This window comes from Rhinatrema bivittatum, chromosome 19 (genome assembly GCF_901001135.1).
Source record: "Rhinatrema bivittatum chromosome 19, aRhiBiv1.1, whole genome shotgun sequence".
Classification (NCBI taxonomy): domain Eukaryota; kingdom Metazoa; phylum Chordata; class Amphibia; order Gymnophiona; family Rhinatrematidae; genus Rhinatrema; species Rhinatrema bivittatum.
The window spans coordinates 3,696,523-3,713,445 of record NC_042633.1 but is presented as its reverse complement, the minus strand read 5'-3'; the positions used below and the strand labels follow the sequence as shown (position 1 = coordinate 3,713,445).

At 46.6% G+C, this 16,923-nt stretch overlaps 1 protein-coding gene across 1 annotated transcript in view; it reads right to left on the bottom strand.

Moving 5' to 3' along the window:
• LOC115081064 (vomeronasal type-2 receptor 26-like) overlaps window positions 1–16,912 on the bottom strand; it is a 65,439-nt gene extending 48,527 nt beyond the window's left edge. The window contains exon 1 of the mRNA XM_029585579.1: window positions 16,777–16,912. Within this exon, the coding sequence (XP_029441439.1) occupies window positions 16,777–16,912 (136 nt within the window). The remainder of the gene's footprint in view (window positions 1–16,776) is intronic.
• Window positions 16,913–16,923: the final 11 nt, after the last annotated feature.

Here is a 16,923-nt window from a genome sequence, read left to right as displayed (position 1 = left end):
CAGAAGGTACAGTTACATTTAACAAGGGTGGCCGAACTTGGAGAAGGAAGAAGAGAGGAGAGGATAGAAATGGTTAAACAATATACAATTTAGATGTAGTATACAAAATAAATGTTATATACAAAACGGCAAGGTGTTTTAGGAATCATTGGAATGTGTCATTGGGTTGTGTCCGGAAAAGCTTGCTTGAATAACCAAGTCTTAAGTTTTTTCCTAAAAGTTGGGAGGCAGGGCTCCTGTCTGAGGTCTGTAGGCATGGAATTCCACAGTAGAGGGCCAGCTGTGGAGGTGGCGCGATCTCTTAGGGTAATGTGTTTGGTCGTTTTCGCTGGGGGAACTAGGAGGGAGCCTCTATAAGCATCTCTAGTAGGTCTAGTAGAATTATGTACTTGGAGAGGGAATTGGAGATCGAGGACGGTGAGTTGATGTATAGTTTTATAGGTGATAGTTATGGCTTTATACATGATGCGGAAGTATACGGGTAACCAATGAAGCTCTTTCAGGACGGGGGAAATGTGGTCTCTTTTCCTTGCGCCTGTCAGAATACGGGCTGCTGAATTTTGAACCATCTGAAGTGGTTTGGAGTAGGATGAAGGTAGACCTAGCAATAGGGAATTGCAGTAGTCCAGTTTCGAAAAAATGACTGCTTGGATGATCGTTCTGAAGTCTTGAGCGTGGAAAAGAGGTCTTATCCTTTTCAGGACCTGGAGTTTATAGAAGCAGTCTTTGGTTGTTTTGTTGATGTGTGCCTTGAGGTTTAGCCGGTTATCTATTATCACTCCTAGGTCTCTAGTTTGTGTGGTAGGAAGATTGGTAGGAAGAGTACTGTTGTTGGTGTTGTTTTCAGGCGAGATGAGAAGGATCTCAGTCTTGGAGGAATTTAAGATGAGGTGTAGGCTGTTGAGTAGTTGTTTGATTTTTTGGTGGCATGATTCCCAGTAGTCAAGAGTATTAGAGTATGTGTCTTTGATAGGGATGATGATTTGAATATCATCTGCGTATAGGAAAAACTTTAGATTGAGGTCGGTGAGAAGTTGGCATAGAGGAAGAAGGTAAATATTGAAAAGAGTCGGAGATAATGAGGAACCTTGTGGGACTCCTATGGCAGAGTCAAATCTTGAGGATTCCTTGTTTTGGAGTTTGACTTTGTAACCCCTATTGTTGAGAAAGGTTTTAAACCAGGAAAGGACGGTGCCGCTGATTCCTATAGATGACAACTGGTTTAGGAGGATGGCGTGGTTGACCGTGTCAAACGCTGCGGATAAGTCTAGCAAGATCAGTAGGAATGAGTTTCCTTTGTCGAGGCCCAATAGGATATGGTCTTTCAAAGAGAGAAGGAGAGATTCTGTGCCTCGATTTTTTCGGAATCCGTGTTGTGGGGCGAAGAGGAGATTGTTGTCTTCGATGTAGTTTGAAAGTTGAGAGTTGACTAATTTTTCCATGATCTTGGCGATGAATGGGAGGTTAGCTATGGGGCGGAAGTTGTTGGGGTCCTTTGGGTCAAGGTTGGGTTTCTTTAGGAGTGGTGAGATTGAGGCCATTTTGAGATCATCTGGGAAGGATCCTTGGGCTAGAGAGCAGTTGATTATGTTTGTCAATGATGTGGCTATTGTGTCTGGAATAGATAGGAGTAGTTTGGTGGGGATGTGGTCTACAGGATGAGACGAAGGTTTCATTCTTCTCAGGATGGTTTGTATCTCAGTGGAAGAGACGGGCTCAAAAGTGTTTAGGCTGGAGTTTATGAAGGTCGGGTGTTGATATGTCGGGAGGGCGTCAGCTGTGTTGAAAGGCAGTTGAGTTAAAAGATTGTTGATTTTATTTTGGAAAAACTGGGCGAGTTCTTCAGCTTTGGATTGTGCCATGTCGCCGGGGATTTCTCGCGGTATGGTTTGAGTGAGGCTGGATACATAAGCGAAGAGGGCTTTAGCATCAAAGACCAGGTTGTGAATCTTAGATGCAAAATAATCTTTTTTTGATTTTGAGGTGAGGGCTTTGTATTGGTACAGTGTGGATTTGTATGATGAAATGGTGATGTCACAAGGAGTTTTACGCCAAGTCGCTTCTTTCTTTCTTAAGCTTTGTTTTAGTTTTCTGAGTTCATTGGTGAACCAAGGTTGTCTGTTGGAGGCATTGGTGTGAGATTTTTTTATAGTTGTAGGGCAGAGCTTGTTAGCTATATTCTCTGTTATATTGTTCCAGGAGCGAATGGCAGAGTTCGGGTCGGTGAGATCTAATAGGGGGAGCTGTGACTCCAACAGGTTGTTAAGATCCTCTGGGGAGCATCGCCTCCTGTATTGGAATGAAGGTGATGGGATATTAGGAGTGTTGGTTTCTTTCAAAGTGAAAGAGGTAGAGATGAGAGTGTGGTCCGACCATGGTACTTTTTTGATCTTCAAATTGGATGTAGTCGTAATGCCTTTGTTGCTGAAGATCAAGTCCAGAGTGTGACCCGCTTTGTGAGTGGGTTCGTTGACTAATTGTTGGAATCCCATTGCTGACAGGGCTGTGAGGAGGGTTACGCAGCTATTAGATGGTGTAGGATTGTCTATGTGCAGATTGAAATCTCCTAAGATGATTGCTGGAGAGTCCAGGTCGATGAGTGTGGTGGTGATTTCGAGGATTGGGGAGACGTCTGCTTCTAGGAGCCCTGGGGGGGCGTAGACAAGAAGGATTTGAAGATGTTGTGATGTGAAGAAACCAACTTCCAGTTTTGTGTTAGAAGTGAAAGGGTGTTGGGTGAAATTAAGGCTTTTTTTGGTAGCTAAAAGGATTCCACCTCCTCTTTTTTTCAGTCTCGGGAGTGAGAAGAAGTCGTAGGTCAGCGTAGGGAGTTGGTTTATTAAAGCTGTATCTGAGGGCTTGAGCCATGTTTCGGTTACAGCGCAAATATCTGGCTTGGCGTCGGTGAGATAATCATTGAAAATTAGGGATTTTTTTGTTAGGGATTGTGCATTGAAGAGTGAGAGTGAAAAGAGGGTGAGCCTAAAAGCTGGGTGATTGGAGCAATCAGAATAGGGGTGAGTGTTTTTAGGTTGTTGTGAAGGGCTTGTCTGGTGGATGGTCTTTTAGGTAGGAGGTGGTGTTGCAAAGTTGGTATTGGAAGAGCTGGAGACATTATGAATGGTTAGTTGGCTGTCGTGGTGGGTAGATGGGGGCCAATGTAGGTAGGCTAGGAAGAGGAGATAATTAATTGGGTGGTTAGCTGCTTTCTGGCTAGCTGCTTGCTGGAAAAGTTCAGGACGAGCGCTGGATGGTTGTTTGCAGGATGAGTGCTGGATGGTTGTTTGCAGGATGAGCGCTGGATGGTTGTTTGCAGGGTGTGCGCTGGATGGTTGTTTGCAGGACGAGCGCTGGATGGTTGTTTGCAGGACGAGCGCTGGATGGTTGTTTGCAGGGTGTGCGCTGGATGGTTGTTTGCAGGACGAGCGCTGGATGGTTGTTTGCAGGACGAGCGCTGGATGGTTGTTTGCAGGATGAGTGCTGGATGGTTGTTTGCAGGATGAGCGCTGGATGGTTGTTTGCAGGGTGTGTGCTGGATGGTTGTTTGCAGGACGAGCACTGGATGGTTGTTTGCAGGGTGTGCGCTGGATGGTTATTTGCAGGATGAGCACTAGCAGGTAGAGTGCAGGATGAGCGCTGGATGGTTGTTTGCAGGATGAGCGCTGGATGGTTGTTTGCAGGATGAGCGCTGGATGGTTGTTTGCAGGGTGTGTGCTGGATGGTTGTTTGCAGGACGAGCGCTGGATGGTTGTTTGCAGGGTGTGCGCTGGATGGTTGTTTGCAGGAGGAGCGCTGGATGGTTGTTTGCAGGGTGTGCGCTGGATGGTTGTTTGCAGGACGAGCGCTGGATGGTTGTTTGCAGGACGAGCGCTGGATGGTTGTTTGCAGGGTGTGTGCTGGATGGTTGTTTGCAGGACGAGCACTGGATGGTTGTTTGCAGGGTGTGCGCTGGATGGTTGTTTGCAGGACGAGCGCTGGATGGTTATTTGCAGGATGAGCGCTAGCAGGTAGAGTGCAGGATGAGCGCTGGATGGTTGTTTGCAGGATGAGCGCTGGATGGTTGTTTGCAGGATGAGCGCTGGATGGTTGTTTGCAGGGTGTGTGCTGGATGGTTGTTTGCAGGACGAGCACTGGATGGTTGTTTGCAGGGTGTGCGCTGGATGGTTGTTTGCAGGACGAGCGCTGGATGGTTATTTGCAGGATGAGCGCTAGCAGGTAGAGTGCAGGATGAGCGCTGGATGGTTGTTTGCAGGATGAGCGCTGGATGGTTGTTTGCAGGACGAGCGCTGGATGGTTATTTGCAGGATGAGCGCTAGCAGGTAGAGTGCAGGATGAGCGCTAGCAGGTAGAGTGCAGGAAGGGCGTTGGGTGAGCATTGGTGCGGTGCTGGTGGGGTACTGCTTGGGGAGAGCAAGGGGCGAACCGAAGGGGCGAAACAAAGGGGCAGGCCCCTTTGTCGCGCTCCTTCGTGCGCGCGACGCCAAGGAGAGTGGCGGTTTAAATACCCCGCCGGTCTGTCGCGCCTCTGACGTCACCGCCGCGACGTTTTCGTGGGCGTTCCGGTGTTTGTAATGGCGGCTCCGGGCGAGGGCTCGCGGCTCGGGTCGAGGCCGGCAAGAAGTGAGGGCACGCGGCCCTGGTCGAGGCCGAGGAGATCGGATGTTTGCGGCCCTCCAGGTAAGAGAGCTGCTGCAGAGAAGGGCCGGCGATCGGCGCAGGAGCCCGCGCGGGGCGAGCGGAACAAGAGGCCTTACCCCGACGGGCTTCAGCGCCGATCGCGCAGGCCAAGTTCTTCATGACTTTTAGTTTTTGTAGAAGCCTCTCATGAGGGACTTTGTCAAACGCCTTGTGAAAATCCAAATACACTACATCTACCGGTTCACCTTTATCCACATGTTTATTAACCCCTTCAAAAAAATGAAGCAGATTGATTAGGCAAGATTTCTCTTGGGTAAATCCATGTTGACTGTGTTCCATTAAATCATGTCTTTCTATATGCTCTACGATTTTGATCTTGAGAATAGTTTCCACTATTTTTCCCGGCACTGAAGTCAGGCTCACTGGTCTATAGTTAACCGGATCGCCCCTGGAGCCTTTTTTAAATATTGGGATTACATTGGCCACCCTCCAGTCTTCAGGTACAATGGTAGGAGCACAAGATGGCGCCGGCCGTCCGTTGCTCCTACCATGTGACAGGAGCCGACCAATGGCACCAGTAGCCCCTGTGACATAGTAAGGGCAAAGGCTATCGACGCCATTTTGAATACCGGCAGCCGACAGCGTGAGTGCAGGAGATGGGTCCTGGACCCCCGCTGGACCACCAGGGAGTTTTGGCAAGTCTTGGGGGGGGGGGGGGGGGGGGGGAGGAGGGTGGGGGATAGTAGTTAATAAAATTGTAGCCGGGAAACGAATAAGAATGGAACGCATGAACGGATCGGGGCCCCCCTTTGCCGAATGCAACGTATCTGCCCCCCCCACAAATACGAATACCAAATTTAACATATGCGATCCCTCTTCACATCCCTAGCCCATCCATTCCATTTAATTTACATTCCTTTTTTTCATCTGCTATCTCAACTTTCTTCTCTCATTCCTCATCTCTATAATGCCTTCTTTCCTATCCTCTCACTTTTCAAACACCTTACCTCCTTTTGTACCTTATCTCTTTACCCACATCCCCAGTATCCCTCTACCAGCATATATTCCCTTTCCTCTTAGGCCATCAAAATTCCCTCCTTCCATGCTTGGAGTCAAGAGACACTAAGATCACATTTGAGCAACAAGTTCTACCTCCCCCACCTTTCATCCTTGAGATAGGCCACAAGTGTGTGGATTCAGCTGATTGTTCTCAGGCAGGAGGAAGAAGTAGAAAAATGCTCTGCTCTGTAAATTACCCTACACTCGCATAGTGGAGCTGCAGGAGGCTGGTCAGAGGACTCACTCAGGCTTAGCTGATTGGCAACAAGTAACAAAAAAAAATGGAACTTAAGGGCACTCAAGCATGACCTACATAGAGATACAGAACAGTGCGTTGGAGGGATTAAAGTTGTACATGACTGTATACCTGCACAGATAATAGATAAAACAGCTGATTAAATAAGTGTGTCAGAGCTCTCTGTCCCTTCTCCTTTAACCCCATGTAGCCTATTTAGAGTGGAAGTACAATTTATGAAGTAGAGGAGGAAGAGATGCAAACTGAGGATAACAAGTGCAGCATTCTTTCATCATCCTTGTGGCCTGTGCTGATTCTCTTGCTCTGTAAATAGAAAGAGGAGAAGGAGGTAGGGTCCCCAACATTCCCTGGACAATATGAAAATGATGCTTAAAACCTTGATTATGCCAATACCCAAAATGTGGTCTTACTTTTCTTAAGAAAATCAAAATTTAAATTCCTCATTTTAAGTGTGCCAAAACCAGGACTATATCAGTCTGTTTGGGATGACTTGGGTGAAGTGGCAACCCTAGATGGAGGCCTGGGAAGAATGGAGTCTTAACAGTGAAAATGGATATCTAGAGGATGGGAAGAGGGGAGGAGTAAAAGCAGAAGTGAGTGCCCATAATGGAATTCATAAAGTTGATCTCCCAACAGAAATGATCTACATATTTAGCACAATAAGAACATAAGAAAATGCCATACTGGGTCAGACCAAGGGTCCATCAAGCCCAGCATCCTGTTTCCAACAGTGACCAATCCAGGCCATAAGAACCTGGCAAGTACCCAAAAACTAAGTCTATTCCATGTTACCATTGCTAATGGCAGTGGCTATTCTCTAAGTGAACTTAATAGCAGGTAATGGACTTCTCCTCCAAGAACTTATCCAATCCTTTTTTAAACACAGCTATACTAACTGCACTAACCACATCCTCTGGCAACAAATTCCAGAGTTTAATTGTGCGTTGAGTAAAAAAGAACTTTCTCCGATTAGTTTTAAATGTGCCCCATGCTAACTTCATGGAGTGCCCCCTAGTCTTTCTACTATCCGAAAGAGTAAAGAACCGATTCACATCTACCCGTTCTAGACCTCTCATGATTTTAAACACCTCTATCATATCCCCCCTCAGTCGTCTCTTCTCCAAGCTGAAAAGTCCTAACCTCTTTAGTCTTTCCTCATAGAGGAGTTTTTCCATTCCCCTTATCATTTTGGTAGCCCTACTCTGTACCTTCTCCATCGCAATTATATCTTTTTTGAGATGCGGCGACCAGAATTGTACACAGTATTCAAGGTGTGGTCTCACCATGGAGCGATACAGAGGCATTATGACATTTTCCGTTTTATTAACCATTCCCTTCCTAATAATTCCTAACATTCTATTTGCTTTTTTGACTGCTGCAGCACACTGAGCCGAATATTTCAATGTACTATCTACTAGGGATGTGAATCGTTTTCCATATCGTCTTAACGATAGAAATCGTGTGGCAGGGCAAGAAAATCGTGTTAGGCACGATTTTTTAGTTAAAAAATCGTTAAAAATCGTTTTTTCCGATTAGTGCGCACTAACTCGAGTTAGTGCGCACTAACGGAGAGTTAGTGCGCACTAACTGAAAATGATACAATTTGACACTTTTCAGGTCAGTTAAGGTCAGTTTAGGAATGAATATGTAATCCTATTGGCTGCCCCCTTATTTATTCATGTTACCAAGCTTCCCACTGACAGTATATGGGGGATGGGAAATGGAAACAGTTGGTAGCTTGACAAAACAAGTAATGTGATCAGGCAATGTGACTAGAACTTGTGCCCTAACCCTGATACCAGGGGTATTGTGATCTTCCTGCACACAGTGCCCTATTCCTGATACCGGGGGTGTTGGGATCTTCTTGCACACATCCCGGTATCAGGGATAGGGCACTGCATGCAGGAAGATCACAACACCCCTGGTATTAGGGATAGGGCACTGCGTGCAGGAAGATCACAACACTCCTGGTATTAATAGGGATAGGGCACTGCATGCAGGAAGATCACAACACTCCTGGTATTAATAGGGATAGGGCACTGTGTGCAGGAAGATCACCCCGGAGGAGTGAGGGTCAGGCAGCTCCCCACTGTCTGTGAAGCCAGCCTCTCACTAGTAATGCAGGGAGGGAGCTGTCTCAGACTTCACCATCCTCCCCCCCCCCCTCACCCACACACCATTCACTAGCTGGGACATGGGGGAAGTCAGGAGTGAGGGTCAGGCAGCTCCCCCCTGTCTGTGAAGCCAGCCTCTCACTAGTAATGCAGGGAGGGAGCTGTCTCAGACTTCACCATCCTCCTCCCCCCCCCCCCCCCTCACCCACACACCATTCACTAGCTGGGACATGGGGGAAGTCAGGAGTGAGGGTCAGGCAGCTCCCCCCTGTCTGTGAAGCCAGCCTCTCACTAGTAATGCAGGGAGGGAGCTGTCTCAGACTTCACCATCCTCCCCCCCCCCCTCACCCACACACCATTCACTAGCTGGGACATGGGGGAAGTCAGGAGTGAGGGTCAGGCAGCTCCCCCCTGTCTGTGAAGCCAGCCTCTCACTAGTAATGCAGGGAGGGAGCTGTCTCAGACTTCACCATCCTCCTCCCCCCCCCCCCTCACCCACGCACCATTCACTAGCTGGGACATGGGGGAAGTCAGGAGTGAGGGTCCGGCAGCTCCCCCCTGTCTGTGAAGCCAGCCTCTCACTAGTAATGCAGGGAGGGAGCTGTCTCTGACTTCACCATCCTCCTCCCCCCCCCCTCACCCACACACCATTCACTAGCTGGGACATGGGGGAAGTCAGGAGTGAGGGTCAGGCAGCTCCCCCCTGTCTGTGAAGCCAGCCTCTCACTAGTAATGCAGGGAGGGAGCTGTCTCAGACTTCACCATCCTCCCCCCCCCTCACCCACACACCATTCACTAGCTGGGACATGGGGGAAGTCAGGAGTGAGGGTCAGGCAGCTCCCCCCTGTCTGTGAAGCCAGCCTCTCACTAGTAATGCAGGGAGGGAGCTGTCTCAGACTTCACCATCCTCCTCCCCCCCCCCCCCTCACCCACACACCATTCACTAGCTGGGACATGGGGGAAGTCAGGAGTGAGGGTCCGGCAGCTCCCCCCTGTCTGTGAAGCCAGCCTCTCACTAGTAATGCAGGGAGGGAGCTGTCTCAGACTTCACCATCCTCCCCCCCCCCTCACCCACACACCATTCACTAGCTGGGACATGGGGGAAGTCAGGAGTGAGGGTCAGGCAGCTCCCCCCTGTCTGTGAAGCCAGCCTCTCACTAGTAATGCAGGGAGGGAGCTGTCTCAGACTTCACCATCCTCCCCCCCCCCCCCCTCACCCACACACCATTCACTAGCTGGGACATGGGGGAAGTCAGGAGTGAGGGTCAGGCAGCTCCCCCCTGTCTGTGAAGCCAGCCTCTCACTAGTAATGCAGGGAGGGAGCTGTCTCAGACTGGTATCAGGGTTAGGGCACTGTGTGCAGGAAGATCACAACACCCCTGGTGCCAGGGTTAGGGCACTGTGTGCAGGAAAATCACTTAAAATCTACACTTACCAACAATCAATTACATATATTTGAACTGTGTACAGTTCCAGCCAGGACCACCTTTCTAAAATGCACAGTGATTGGCAAATTCAACATGCACTAGCATTTCAGGTGCCTGCTAACAAAAATAATAAACAAACAAGTTCTAGTCACGTGAGTGCTGATCATTACATTACTTTTTTTGTCAAGCTTCCAACTGTTTCCATTTCACATCCCCCCAACCATTACCTCAGTGTTAGCCTTGGTAACATCAATAGATAAGAGCACAGCCAGCCAATAGGAATACATATTCATTCCTAAGTGACCTTTACTGACCTGGGAAGTGTGAACACTTTGTTTCATTTTCTGTTGGTGTTCGTTAGTTTCCAGTTCCATTTCCCATCCCCCCAACCATCACCTCAGTGGTAACCTTGGTAACATCAATAGATAAGAGGGCAGCCAGCCAATAGGAACACATATTCATTCCTAACTGACCTTCAGTGACCTGGAAAGTGTTTATTTGTATCATTTTCAGTTAGTGTGCACTAAATCGAGTTAGTGCGCACTAACTGGGAGTTAGTGCGCACTAACTCCCGTTAGTGCGCACTAACACGATTTAACGATTTTTAACGATAAATCGTTAGAATTTCTATTGTATCGTGTTCTATAACGATTTAAGACGATATTAACATTATCGGACGATAATTTTAATCGTTGAAAAACGATTCACATCCCTACTATCTACTATGACACCTAGATCTCTTTCTTGGGTGGTAGCTCCTAATATGGAACCTAACATCGTGTAACTACAGCAAGGGTTATTTTTCCCTATATGCAACACCTTGCACTTGTCCACATTAAATTTCATCTGCCATTTGGATGCCCAATCTTCCAGTCTTGCAAGGTCCTCCTGTAATGTATCACAGTCTGCTTGTGATTTAACTACTCTGAATAATTTTGTATCATCCGCAAATTTGATAACGTCACTCATCGTATTCTTTTCCAGATCATTGATATATATATTGAAAAGCACCGGCCCAAGTACAGATCCCTGAGGCACTCCACTGTTTACCCTTTTCCACTGAGAAAATTGACCATTTAGTCCTACTCTCTGTTTCCTGTCTTTTAACCAGTTTGTAATCCACGAAAGGATATCGCCTCCTATCCCATGACTTTTTAGTTTTCGTAGAAGCCTCTCATGAGGGACTTTGTCAAACGCCTTCTGAAAATCCAAATACACTACATCTACCGGTTCACTTTTATCCACATGTTTATTAACCCCTTCAAAAAAATGAAGCATTTTTGTTAGGCAAGACTTTCCTTGGGTAAATCCATGTTGACTGTGTCCCATTAAATCATGTCTTTCTATATGCTCTACAATTTTGATCTTGAGGATAGTTTCCACTATTTTTCCCGGCACTGAAGTTAGGCTCACTGGTCTATAGTTACCCGGATCACCCCTGGAGCCTTTTTTAAATATTGGGGTTACATTGGCCACCCTCCAGTCTTCAAGTACAATGGATGATTTTAATGATAGGTTACAAATTTTAACTAATAGGTCAGAAATTTCATTTTTGAGTTCCTTTAGAACCCTAGGATGCATACCATCCGGTCCAGGTGACTTGCTACTCTTTAGTTTGTCAATCTGGCCTACTACATCTTCCAGGTTGACAGTGATTTTGTTCAGTTCGTCTGACTCATCACCCCTGAAAACCAACTCCGGAACTGGTATCTCCCCAACATCCTCTTTTATTTCCATATATTTATTTCTGCCCAATATCTGGTGTAAGTTATCAAAATCATCTTAAAATTGACAAAAAGACTGGGTAGAGGTCTGGGTACAATGCGGATATTTCAGGCTGAAGACCCAGGAGAGTCTTTATGAGCTGCAGTTGGACTGGGTGAACTGATAGACTAATTGGTAAGAACTTAAGAACATAAGAGGTTGCCATATCGGGTCAGACCGAGGGTCCATCAAGCTCAGCATACTGTTTCCAACAGTGGCCAAACCAGGCTACAAGTACCTGGCACATACCCAAACATTAAATAGGTCCCATGCTATGAATGGCCGCTGTCCTGGCTGGCCTCCACCCTGCCCTGCCCAGACCTTGCTCTCTGGCCTGCCCCTTTCTTCAGGCCCGACACTTCTGTGCATATCGGGAGATATGCATGTGGCCGGGCCTTTTTAAAAATGCGCTCAACGCAAGCAAGGCCCGGCCACATGCATAACTCCCTGATTTTATATGTGCAGGCCTTTTAAAATCTATTTGTAAGTCAGCATGACTAATAGTAGCACTTTTTTGACTTATGTGACCTCGGGCTGTTATTTAGCCAGATAAACCATCATTTATCTTGATTAGTCTGAACTTACATATGTGAGCAACTGTGCATGCTTATGTACTTGAATTTTATAACCTACACATATCAGTTGCATGCAGGTTATTATATACACCAGTAATTTGGCATGCACCCATATGCAGGCGTATATGGGTGCACGCAAGCAGTTTTGTAAGTTAGCCTCCCAATCTAGCACACAATAATCATAGACAGTAATAATCTAATTCACAATAAATATTTATTTTTTTGCAAGATTTAAGAGCTGTTTACCAGCAGTCCAAATTATCACAAATAGATGAAGGTTCTGCCTCTCAACCATTTCTTTATCCACTTTAAAATATAGTCATACTTCCATGCTTCTAGCTTGCAGAAAATGTTAATGAAGTACAGAAAGGGAAGGTCAATTGCCATCTCATTGATCCACCACTTTTGTCACCTCATGAAAAAGGTGAAGGCTTTGGTTCTCTTCTAAGAACTGAATGAAATTAGGGGCAAAAAATCAGCACAAGCCCAGCAAATAATTTTGCTTGCATACATTTTTAAAAGTGCATATTTTTGTTCAAGGATTTAATTTCCTGAAATTTCAGAAAGAGGAGAGAAAAACACCATTGATAAAATGGTGGCTGGAAAAATTTGACACATAAGGAACTATTTCTTCAAGCAAAGACCGGTGAATACATGGAACAATTTCTCTGAATGGAGAAGGTGGAAGAAAAATGTTAATGGAATTGGAAGAAGACTTGGGATAAGTATAGACAATCCTTAGATGTGGTGAAAGTTAGAGGAAAGCATAGATCAGGTTAGGTCTGTGATTTTGCAGGAGAAGGAAAGACGGGCAGAGAAGACAGAATACAATAGCAGATAATGAGCAGAAATTTATGTATCTTGTTTGACTCTTCTTATAATCCACAGACCCCTCACTCTTTCTGGAGTGAGAGATAGCCCGCTGGATACAGGAAATCTGCCAGACTTGGCCAGCCCAGCTGCTGTTTTGACTGTGTCCCCTGCTCTGCTGGAGAAATAGCCAATGAAACAGGTGAGCCGCCTCTGGTCTATCTCTGAGATAATGAGGGACTCTAACATGCCACAACTTTGACTTCCCAAGGCTGTGATGTAGTAAATTCGAAAAACCAAAAACAAGGGACTAAGAGTACTGTAGCCTATCACACAAATACAAATAAAGATCTCTATACATAAAGCAATATAGCACTCCCAAAGTCTCAGTTCTCCTTAGATTCACTTTGCCTAACTTGTTTATCTTTCACTATCCAGTAAAACTCTAGTTCAAGAGGATGTGGTTAGTGCAGTTAGTATAGCTGGGTTCAAAAAAGGTTTGGATAAGTTCTTGGGAGAAGTCCATTAACTGCTATTAATCAAGTTTACTTAGGGGTAGATTTTTAAAAAAAGCGAGATTGCGTACTTTTGTTTGCGCAGCAGGCGCAAACAAAAGTACGCTGGATTTTATAAGATACGCGCATAGCCGCGCGTATCCTCTAAAATCCTGGATCGGCGCGCGCAAGGCTGCCGATTTTGGGCAGCCTGCGCGCGCCGAGCTGCTCAGCCTGCCTCCGTTCCCTCCGAGGCCACTCCGATTTCGGAGCGGCCTCGGAGGGAACTCTCTTTCGCCTTTCCCTCACCTTCCCCTCCCTTCCTCTACCTAACCCACCCCCCGGCCCTATCTAAACGCCCCCCTTACCTTTGTCCCTAGATTTACGCCTGCGAGAAGCAGATGTAAATCTACGCGCGCCAGCGGACTGCTGGCGCGCCGTCTTCCAACCCGGGGGCTGGTCAGGAGGCCTGGACCACGCCCCCGGGCCGGCGCCACGCCCCCGGTCCCGCCCCCAAAATGCCGCGCCCCGCCCCCGAAACGCGGCGTCATCCGGTCCTGCCCCCGACACGCCCCCTCCGAAAAACTCCGGGACCTACGCGCATCCCGGGGCTCTGCGCGCGCCGGCGGCTATGGAAAATAGGCGCGCCGGCGCGCAAGGCCCTGCTCGCGTAAATCCGCCTGGATTTACGCGAGCAGGGCTTTTAAAATCTGCCCGTGTGGGAATAGACACTGCTATTGATTGCGCCATACGCCGGCCGTATGGCCATATAGCCGGCGCCATTTTGCAATACGGCAATATGATTCCAGTGCAGGAGGTCACTTCCGGACCCCCGTTGGAATTTTGGCAAGTCTTGTGGGGGTCAGGAGGCCCCCCCAAGCTGGCCAAAAGTCCCTGGGGGTCCAGCGGGGGTCCGGGAGCGATCTCCTGCGCTCATGACGTCGGGGGACAGGAACCAAAATGGCGCCGGCGCTACCTTTGCCCTGTCATATGACAGGGCAAAGGTAGCACCGGCGCCATTTCTATTAATGCACCCGTGGCCCGAGAGTGGAAGATCACACCGGGGACCCCCCACTGGACCCCAGGTAATTTAAGACATTTTGGGGGGGTTCGGGAGGGTGGGGGATTTATTTTAAAGGGTCGGGTGGGTTTTAGTGTTGTTTTAGTGTGCCCTCCCCCTTCCCCTCCCCCTTCCCCCGATTTACGATTTTTGACGATAAATCGGGGGAATTCCTATTGCATATCGCCTCTAATGATTTTTGACGATTTAAAATATATCGGATGATATTTTAAATCGTCAAAAAACGATTCACATCTCTAATGCTGGGCTTGATGGATTCTTGGTCTGACCCAGCATGGCAATTTCTTATGTTCTATCTGTTTTATCTAAAGATTATTATGATGGAAACATATTTCTTGTCATGGATTAATTTATCATTCACAACAGAGAAATTCCGAAATGTTAATTACATGTCTTATCTGTAGTGCAGAGTAGGGAAACTCCCCAGCTTGCTCAAACGTTTTGTAACAACCACAAAAATGCCCACGCGGCCACTAATGCACAGGTGAACTGTATCAGGGTTTTTCTAAAGACAAAAGAAGAAGGGAGAGAAGAAAATGTAATAAAAATTCAAACACTGTAAAAGCAATTACCTTTTACTTAATGAGATCCTCTTGGCAGTGTTTCTTGGTAACTTTGGAATTTGTCTCAAGAGCCTGTCAACATTTCTAAAGGAGCTAGGCACAGCCTGCACTTTACACTCACTTTTAAATCACACACTGCCCATGAGTGACTTCTCAAACAGCCAGTCAGTGAGCAAAAATGTATTTCAAAATTGCTTTCAAAACCGTTAATCAAATATTTTTACAAATCCAGGCCCCACATTCAGTGATAAAGTTATACCCATCCAGTTCCACAAAATCTAATGTAAAACAGCTCTTTTACTCCGGACTCTATGAATTAATCTTATGAAAAGGGGTAGGGGAAAATAATGATCTTTATATATCAAGTCAAAAGAATTTTTCAATAATTATTATATTCTCCCAATAATATAGTAACATGGTAATAACAGCAGAAAAGACCAAATTGGTCCATCTAGTCTGCCCAGAAAGCTTCCCAAGGTAGTAACTGCCGCTCCGTGCAGGTTACCCTCATGATTCTCTTAAGTGAGGTAACTGCCGCTCCATGCAGGTTACCCACTTGTTTCTATTAAGGGCAGTAACTGCCGTTCCTTGCCAGTTAAGCTTTTTTTTTATTCTCATCCTCTAGCCTTTTAGGGATCCACAGTATTTATCCCATGCCCCTTTGACATCCTTTACAGTTTTAGTCTTCACCACTTCCTCCGGAAGGGCATTCAGGCATCCACCACCATCTCAGTGAAGAAATATTTCCTGACATTAGTTCTTAGTGTTCCTCCCTGGAGTTTCAAATCGTGACCCTGTAGTTCTACTAAATTGTTTCCAATGGAAAAGGTTTGTAGACTACGATGCATCATTAAAACCTTTCAAGTATCTGAAGGTCTGTATCATATCTCCCCTGCTCCTCCTCTTCTCCAGGGTATACATATTCAGGTTCTTCAACCTTGCCTCATAAGGCATTCGATGGAGACCACCCACCATTTTGGTCACTCTTCTCGGGAACACCACCCTCCTATAGTTCTAGGAATAGCCTAGTGGTTAGCGCAGTGGGCTATAAACCAGGCAACTAGGGTTTGAGTCCTGCTGTTGCTCCTTGTGACCTTGGGCAATTGCCTCAGGTACAAACTTAAATTGTAAGTTCTTTGGGGATAAGGACATATCTACAATAGTTGAATGTAATCCACTTTACAGCACTGAAAAAAGTGCCAACCCCCCCCCCCCCCCCCCAGAATATAAATCTTTTGAGATACAGTCTCCAGAACTGAACACAGTACTCCAGGTGAGGCCTTACCAGGGGATTATCACTTCCCTTTTCTTACTCGATATTCCTCTCTCTATGCAGCCCAGCATTATTCTGGCTTTGGCTAGCGCCGTGTCAAACTGCTTCATCTACTATCACCCCAAGGTCTCTCTCCTGCTCCATGCTGTTAATTTTGCTTCAAATACTTAAAGAATCCTGAAGTTACTTATTAATGTTTCCAACTCATGATTACATTTCATTTATTTATAGGGCTTCCAGGGATAACAATTACTATTCACAAAGAATATTCAGAGTTTTGTAACATTATTCCATAGATAGACAGATGGTGGCCATTGCCTGGTGATGTTACTTGTGTTTCCTCTTCATTTCAGATACAAGTGAGTGTTGGAAGTGCCCAGAAGACTACTGGCCCAATGAGAGTTGAGATAAGTGCCTTCTAAAAGCAATAGAGTTTCTGTCCTTCCAGAACCCCTGGGAGCAGCTTTGGCAGCTGTTGCTGTCATCTTGTCTTTTGCCACCATCCTCATGCTCTCCATCTTCTACCTGTTCCAGGACACACCAATTGTGAGAGCCAACAACTGGGGCCTCAGTTATCTCCTTCTCTGTACCCTCACACTCTGTTTTCTCTGCTCCTTAATATTTATTGGTTTTCCCATGAAGCTCACATGCATGGCCCGCCAGCCTGCCTTTGGCCTCATCTTTACTGTTAGTGTGTCTTGCATATTGGCAAAAACAATCACCGTGGTCATTGCCTTCAAGGCTGTGAATCCCCACAATCACCTCCAAAAATGGGTTGGGTCCACAGTCCCCAATTTCATTGTTCTTTTTTGTTCCCTCATCCAGCTTGTTATATGCACTTATTGGATTTCTAGCCATACTCCCTTTCC